Genomic DNA, 7,836 nt, shown 5'->3' with positions numbered 1-7,836 from the left:
AAGTCATTGGGCATACTATATGGCAGAGGCTCTTTTGAAAGAATGCACACCTATTAAATGCATTTTTTAAAAAAAAGCCTAGGGTAATGAAATATCAGCATCTGCTTCCAAGATCTAATTGCATGGAATAAGCAAGAGTTTCAAGGATGCAGAAAGCATTATGTTCAGCAGAGAAGCAGCTTCCTGTCTACTTGGAATCTCCCATGTGGCAGCCCTGAGGTGGGAACCCTTTATGAGTTTAGAATGTATGTTGCGGGTGCACTGTACTGGGTGCATCATTTTAAAACCATATTAATAATAAAAGGGGAAACCCAGACATGCTTCTCCTTCTCCCACTTGCATCTCAATATGCAAAAGATTCTGTAGTGCTGGGCTCTTTGGCTAAAGGAATCAAAACATATTTGAAGAAGACAAGCCAGTTTAAGGAGCCTACAGTTTGTTCTTCACCACTCACTAAGAGGGCACATTGAAATCAAAAGCATTTTTGAAGTGTACTTAGAATTCTGTTTTGAACTTATCTAATCAGAGATAAGTATAGTCACAAAGTCACTCTCCTTCCACCATTTGGCTTCCCTTATCTCCACGCATTGTTCTTATCTCCTGCTAGTCTCAGCTACTGACAATAGATTATCTTTGTTTAGAGAGGCTAATTGTTTTCAAAATCTTTTTAATAATTGCTTTGGAACTAGGTGTGCAAATGAGGCTTAAGATAATTACAACTTCATTTGTTTGTGCAGTTTTACTAAGCATTCTCCACACATAAACAAAACAGCAGATGATGGGACTTAAATTGCAGTGCATCTCTCATTCCCTGGCAGCAAAATAGGCCAGCATTGCAACACACACACACACACACACACACACACACACACACACACACACACCTCTTTATTTAATCTTCTTGGAGCCGCTGTCGTTCTCGCTTTGAGGGCAGTGTCCCTCTCAGAGCAGGGTAAGGATTATATTACAACCGGACGGTTATTGGAGCCGGGCACAGTTTTATTTAATTTACACCACATCCAGCGCCTTTCGTACGAGGTTCCCAAAGCATTTTTGCTAATAGCAAGTAAAGCCTCGCGGCATTCCTCAGTAGCAGAGGTGGCACTGCAAAACACAACCGCACAGATGGGGAAATTGAGTCCAGAAGCTTCAGGAACCTGCTGGTTTCAATCGCAGAACATTAAGATACCAAATCACAAATGAACGCTCGGAGTCTCTAGGTGCTCAGCAAGTATGCTCTAAACAGCTCTCTGCCTGGTCTCAAATCATGGAGGTCTTTTGTGAACGAGGGAAACGCTGTCCGACTGGGAGTACTTGTGCCCTTTGGAGGGTGGTGTGCAGCAGTGGGGGGAGGACAGTGGGAGTTGGTGGGGGGAGGGAGGAGGAAATAGGGTTGGACTCCTCGAGCTGAAGCCAACCCGAAGAGAAGCCACTCTTCCAGAGGCTGCATGCGCGGACCCTGGTCTGCTCTTGAATTATTTATCGCGTTCCATAAGCTATTCATCAATCCATTATTTATTCATTCCAACATTAAAGTAATTAAATATGAGCTCACCGGGGGAGGGCAAGTCTGCAAGGGATGAGGACAAGAGTACGGAGGGAGAGGGGAGGAATTAAGGTTTGGAGTCATTGATTTGTGCGGAGTTGTGCGCGACTCCCCTTAGGTGATACTGGCGACGGGTCCCGCGTTGCAGGGTCCTGACGCGCTCACCCGCTCCCTACCTCCCCACACCTCCGCAGCGCAGCTCCCTCAGACCCCAACTGGCTTCCCACCTTTCCTCTTCCTTCTCCTCCCACCACTCCCTACCCGCGCAGCCCGGGCAACACCCCCAACCCCCAGCTCCGCAGCCTCGCCCTCCCCGCTCTGGGCGGTGCGGCCTCTCTGCCCAGCCGGGCGGCGCGCTGGCTGGCCAGCCCCGGATAGGCGCCGCCGGCAGCCAATCAGCGTGCCGGGGACGCTGCGCGCTTTAAGGCCGCTGCGGGGAGAACAGAAACCAAGTTCCCCGGCAACTAGCAGCATCCACCGGGCGGGAAGTCGGAGGCAGCAAGGCCTTAAAGGCTACTGAGTGCGCCGGCCGTTCCGTGTCCAGAACGTCCCCTACTCCTCCGCCTTCTCTTCCTTGGCCGCCCACCGCCAAGTTCCGACTCCGGTTTTCGCCTTTGCAAAGCCTAAGGAGGAGGTTAGGAACAGCCGCGCCCCACTCCCTGCGGCCGCCGCCCCCTGCCTCTCGGCTCTGCTCCCTGCCGCGTGCGCCTGGGCCGTGCGCCCCGGCAGGCCCCAGCCATGTCGATGCTGCCGTCGTTTGGCTTTACGCAGGAGCAAGTGGCGTGCGTGTGCGAGGTTCTGCAGCAAGGCGGAAACCTGGAGCGCCTGGGCAGGTTCCTGTGGTCACTGCCCGCCTGCGACCACCTGCACAAGAACGAGAGCGTACTCAAGGCCAAGGCGGTGGTCGCCTTCCACCGCGGCAACTTCCGTGAGCTCTACAAGATCCTGGAGAGCCACCAGTTCTCGCCTCACAACCACCCCAAACTGCAGCAACTGTGGCTGAAAGCGCATTACGTGGAGGCCGAGAAGCTGCGCGGCCGACCCCTGGGCGCCGTGGGCAAATATCGGGTGCGCCGAAAATTTCCACTGCCGCGCACCATCTGGGACGGCGAGGAGACCAGCTACTGCTTCAAGGAGAAGTCGAGGGGTGTCCTGCGGGAGTGGTACGCGCACAATCCCTACCCATCGCCGCGTGAGAAGCGGGAGCTGGCCGAGGCCACCGGCCTCACCACCACCCAGGTCAGCAACTGGTTTAAGAACCGGAGGCAAAGAGACCGGGCCGCGGAGGCCAAGGAAAGGTACGCGGCGTGCTTCCCGCGACTCGGGCGACCCCAGGAAGCCGTCCTTTCTCCTCCGCCCCCTCCCGCCCCCGCAGGCACCAGCCACCAAGTCCTCCCCGCCGGCCGGAGCCCGTCCACGGGGCGGCGCGCAGGCCCTCCGCGGCGCTGCAGCGAAAGTTCATGAACTCTGAGGTTCCTTGCTAAGGATGGGGCCTCATTTGCTTTGAGCACCCGCGCGTGGGTTTCTCTGGGATGTGAGTGTCGGGAAATACTGGCGCTAGGTTTGGTCTTCATGCCTCCCTGGCTGGCCGCGGCTATGAGTGGTGGGTGGAGAGTGAGTTTCTAAATCAACGGGCAGTGAAATGTTGATTGGTGTCGCAAGGAAAGGGGTTTGGTGGGAGCTGAGGTTCGCGAACCTCTCTCCTCTTGCTCCCCAGAGGGGTGAAGCTGGCCTGAGACATTGGCTCTGCCCCCACTCCTGCCCGGTTCTCCACAGCTCTCTCTTGATAGTCTTTTGGTTTAGAGGTAGCCTGCTTCATTTCTCACTAGCTGGACAAAGGGAGGAGTCTTTTAAAGATACAACAAAAAGAGAGCTTTGGGGAGAGTTGGCGCTGCATTTACTCCCCGGCGCCCCAAATTAAGAAAGGGTTGATCCTCGCCGTGCTCGCTCGCGCGTGGCCCGGCACTGCAGCCCGTCGGTCTGGCTGACCGCGCCGCATGCCCAGACGAGGAAAGGGTCTCCAGTCGCAGCCCTCTCTCGCACTGGAGCTCACAAGGCAATATTTAAAAAATTGGTCTCTACCTTCCCCCACCTCGGGGCAACACCTTCGGCCACCTAGGCAGGCTCCTTCTGTTCTCTATAGAGTTTCGGACAGAGATTCAGAAGGACGGTGGGGAGGTGGCTGTGGCGGGGAGAGCGCTCCGCGAAGCCAAAGAGTTTGGGGAAAAACCTGAGCGCAGGGGCCGGTTAGGTTTTCCTTTGTTCGCTTCCAAGACTAGGGGCCGAAGATCTTGCTTCCTTTCTTGCCTTGGTGGAAAACCAGAGCCAGGATAAATTCTGCTGAAATGGGTTTGTCGGGAGACAGAGACTGTGAGGATAAGGGGAAAGAAAGGTGACAGACAGGCGCTAGGAGTCGGGAGGACTGACGAGCACTCGGAAGGCGGAAGCGGCGAGGGAAGCGAAATCCTGAAGTTAACCGGTACCGAGTGCCGGGACTGACGCCCCAGCGCGCCGCGCCCGCTGGCAGCCTGTGCGGGGCGGCGAAGTTTCCCCTGCCCAGAAAGGATGGGTTGGGGTGGGTGTTGGTAGGAAGTTTGAGAGGGGGACACGAGGGGCTGAAGAGTTAGCGAGTAACACAGGAACAGGGATTGTATGGTTGCAGTTAGCCTTTAGTTACAAAACGGCCGTCCTATAAGCCAGGCCCGAGGGCCGACTCCAGATGAAATCAGAGACTGGCTGCGCTCCCTGTGTTTACTCAGGTCACTGGGCCGCGCTGGGCACCACTTCCCATGACCTGTTCTGTGTCTGCAAAACCACCAACTCTGGGCGGGGGCAGGAAAACGGGATGTTTAATTGTCTCCTCATATGCGAACAAGGCAATGGACTTGATTCACCCCAAACATTTGTGCGTTGGACTCTGTCCTCTATCATTTCTTTATCACCAATATCTATTTATTGAAAGATTTTCAGTTACATTTAAATATGTTGCTAGTTTATATGTATTTAAATGTAACTGCTTGAACAAAATTTAAAACATATATTTTGTATGTTTCAAATAAATCCTGCTAATCTATCACTTTCTGAAATCTGGAAGAGAAAAGGACCTGGCTCCTAACAGGAGGCTCTGTCCGTAGCTCTCCATTTCTCCAGGTTCCTCTGACTCCTCACCTCCCCCATTACCCTTGGGGATGGGTGGAAGGGTAGAGCTCCTCCATTTGGGTTGGTGACAGATTGCACAATGGCCCTTTCCTCCTTCCAGCTCCCCTCCCTCCATCTCACACTTTTTTTTTTAACCTACTTTTTTTTTTTTTTTTAACCATATGGTGTTGTCCTCTATTTCTTAGGGAGAACACCGAAAACAATAACTCCTCCTCCAACAAGCAGAACCAACTCTCTCCTCTGGAAGGGGGCAAGCCGCTCATGTCCAGCTCAGAAGAGGAATTCTCACCTCCCCAAAGTCCAGACCAGAACTCGGTCCTTCTGCTGCAGGGCAATATGGGCCACGCCAGGAGCTCAAACTATTCTCTCCCGGGCTTAACAGCCTCGCAGCCCAGTCACGGCCTGCAGACCCACCAGCATCAGCTCCAAGACTCTCTGCTCGGCCCCCTCACCTCCAGTCTGGTGGACTTGGGGTCCTAAGTGGGGAGGGACTGGGGCCTCGAAGGGATTCCTGGAGCAGCAACCACTGCAGCGACTAGGGACACTTGTAAATAGAAATCAGGAACATTTTTGCAGCTTGTTTCTGCAGTTCTTTGCGCATAAAGGAATGGTGGACTTTCACAAATATCTTTTTAAAAATCAAAACCAACAGCGATCTCAAGCTTAATCTCCTCTTCTCTCCAACTCTTTCCACTTTTGCATTTTCCTTCCCAATGCAGAGATCAGGGGGAAAAAAAAAAAAAAAACCCAAACAAACAAAAGCACCCAGGCACCCAGTCTGAGTTCTGGGCAACTGATACGCCTGTTTCAGCAGCCTTTCTTTTTTTTCAATGAATGGGAATTGCAAATCAACTGGATTTTCATTATTTCTTTTAATTTATATATGGAGAAATGTGAAGAGGGAAAGGAAATGGAAAGAGAAAGAGAAAGGGAGATAAAAATAGTGAAAATAAGAGCCTCCAGGCTCAGAAGAACTGATTACATTCTTAAGGTGAACAGGAAAAATACAATCTATAACTTTCTTTGATGAGGAAAAATTAAGTTTACATTTTTCATATTTAGTGTTAAACAATTTAATGTAGATTAAAATAAAAGACCAGTATTAGGAGGAAAAAACAAGTGCCTAAATGTCTTAATGCTCTCTATGTGAGACAGAAATAGACGTGACCATTAGTAATGCAACTATTTTTGTCAAATTTAGTGGGATTTTTTGGTTGTTGTTTGTTTTCTTGGGTTTTTTTTTTTAAATGACAAACTCTAAAAATGTACCAATGTGAAAAAACACTTTCCTGAATGCCATTACTCATGCCCTCAAAGCTTTCATATCTGTAGCCTACTCCTGTAAAGGGTTTCTCCTGTTTCTAGTTTCTAGTTTGCAAAGGTATGCCAACGAATCTGGCAACCTGGTATTTGTTACTAAAACAGCATGTGTTTTCAGGTTTCTTTTCTATTGTACCTAAAGCAGTCTAAATTAAAACTTAGTAGAACACCAGGAGTATGATTCTGTTTCTGAAAGGTGAGTGGTGTATTGCTGTCATTGGGCCCTATTTTTTTTTTTTTAATATATTTTTCTTTCTTACTTAATGGTGGCTGTGAATTGCAGGGTACTTTGAAGGCCATCATCTGAACCAAGACTAGTAACTAGATTAATTATATGACAGAAAGAGTGAATTTAGCCTTGGGGTATTTATTAACTTCTATTATTTAGATATGCAATTTTGTTTACCACTATCTCTTCACAGCATTCATATGTTAACTAAACTCTTTTGTGTTAACAAGTTTATGACAAGACTGTGAAAGTAAAAATAATTTATCTGCTTGAAGACAAAAAAGGGAAGGAGAACAAGGATAGAAACATTGTGAATTAATTTGTACAAATAGAAAGCAGACCAGCAGGACAGGAGCTCTTTTGCAGTGCTGCCGGATGGTGTCTAGAAAAATCCCAGTAATCATGTAGGCTCCATATTATTTTTGCCTGGGGCAAAATGATGTATCTTCTGTATTTAGCTTTTAAAATTAGTGAAACAAATGGCATTATTTATTAAAATTCTACTCAGGATAACAGGATTGGCTTGCTTGTGCTTTGTAAAATATTGTTCCCCAGGGAGAATCTATTTATTTTCTGACATGACAGTTTCACAATTTTGATTTTTTCCCATCTATAATTGTCACCATTAATATATTATTTCTTTCTTACTCTTTCCTATTTCTGTTCTGGTCTAGAAAACTGAGGTGTGCTTGGGGAAATCAAGGCCTTCTTATTTTTTAAAACTGTCAAATAGCTTTGAGTTCCAGGGAGAAATGTTCACTGTACTTAACTGTACACACTTTTACTTATAAAGTCGTTTTTCCCCCTCAGTGATGGACAGATGTGCACACAGCCACTCAGAGACCATCATTTGGTTTGGGAGCTCAGGGTCCCAATCTCCCTTGTTAGTGTTTTGGATCATTAAGTCGGTGTTTATTTAAGTCACTAGGGTGTTTATTCTCCCTGTCTTGGGCCACGGAGAAATGCCACCCTCTGCAGGAGGGGCTCTCACAGGGAATCTCCTCACATTCTTCACATTCACTCCCCAAAACAAACACCCTGCACAAAGATAGCTTTCAATGACCCTGACAGGCTTCAAAGGACGCTGCGGAAATCTCTCTGGAAAATAGGAAGGGCCAATTACTTTAATTTCTTACATGCCGTCTCTTCCTACTCCGGTGACTACCCTCCACTCTCCCAGCTCCGCCTGGGATAATTTTAGGCTCGTGGAAGTTGTGTCTCGCAGGGCGCCCCGGCCCACTTCCTGCTCCCTTAGTTGGTGAATCTTGGAAATGTCTGCAGATCCGGCGAGGAGCAAGAGGGCTGGTCCTGTAAAAGCCCCCGTGATTACTGCTTGTAAACTTGTTAAAAGGACAATTTTCTGTCACAGTCATAAACTCTTTGTAAAACCCCTGGCACTAAATCCAGAGCGCGCATATTCCAGATGTGTTTAATAAGAAATTGCACAATGTGCCTCCTTCCGCCATCCTCGGCTCAGTCTGGGTAAAAGGGGCGAGCAGGAGGAGGCGAGAAAGCTGGATATTGCTTTGAGTTTTTTTGGCAATCATTTCAGAGAGATCATTAGGGGAAACTAACCATATTT

The 7,836-nt window shown here is 48.8% G+C and overlaps 1 protein-coding gene across 2 annotated transcripts; it reads left to right on the top strand.

Annotated features, from left to right (window-relative positions):
• Nucleotides 1-1,838: 1,838 nt before the first annotated feature.
• SIX1 (SIX homeobox 1) lies at nt 1,839-6,197 on the top strand. 2 transcript variants are annotated; one of them, XM_003831636.6, is made up of 2 exons: nt 1,839-2,844; nt 4,891-6,197. In XM_003831636.6, exons 1-2 carry the CDS (start codon nt 2,285-2,287, stop codon nt 5,183-5,185), a joined length of 855 nt encoding a protein of 284 aa, XP_003831684.1. In that variant the 5' UTR covers nt 1,839-2,284; the 3' UTR covers nt 5,186-6,197. The 2 variants fall into 2 exon arrangements, with proteins under 2 accessions (XP_003831684.1, XP_063452151.1); XM_063596081.1 differs by having other exon boundaries at nt 1,983-2,785.
• The last annotated feature ends 1,639 nt before the right edge of the window (nt 6,198-7,836 follow it).

The sequence above is a fragment of the Pan paniscus genome, chromosome 15 (genome assembly GCF_029289425.2).
Source record: "Pan paniscus chromosome 15, NHGRI_mPanPan1-v2.0_pri, whole genome shotgun sequence".
NCBI classification, from domain to species: domain Eukaryota; kingdom Metazoa; phylum Chordata; class Mammalia; order Primates; family Hominidae; genus Pan; species Pan paniscus.
This window is presented reverse-complemented; position numbering and strand designations above follow the sequence as displayed.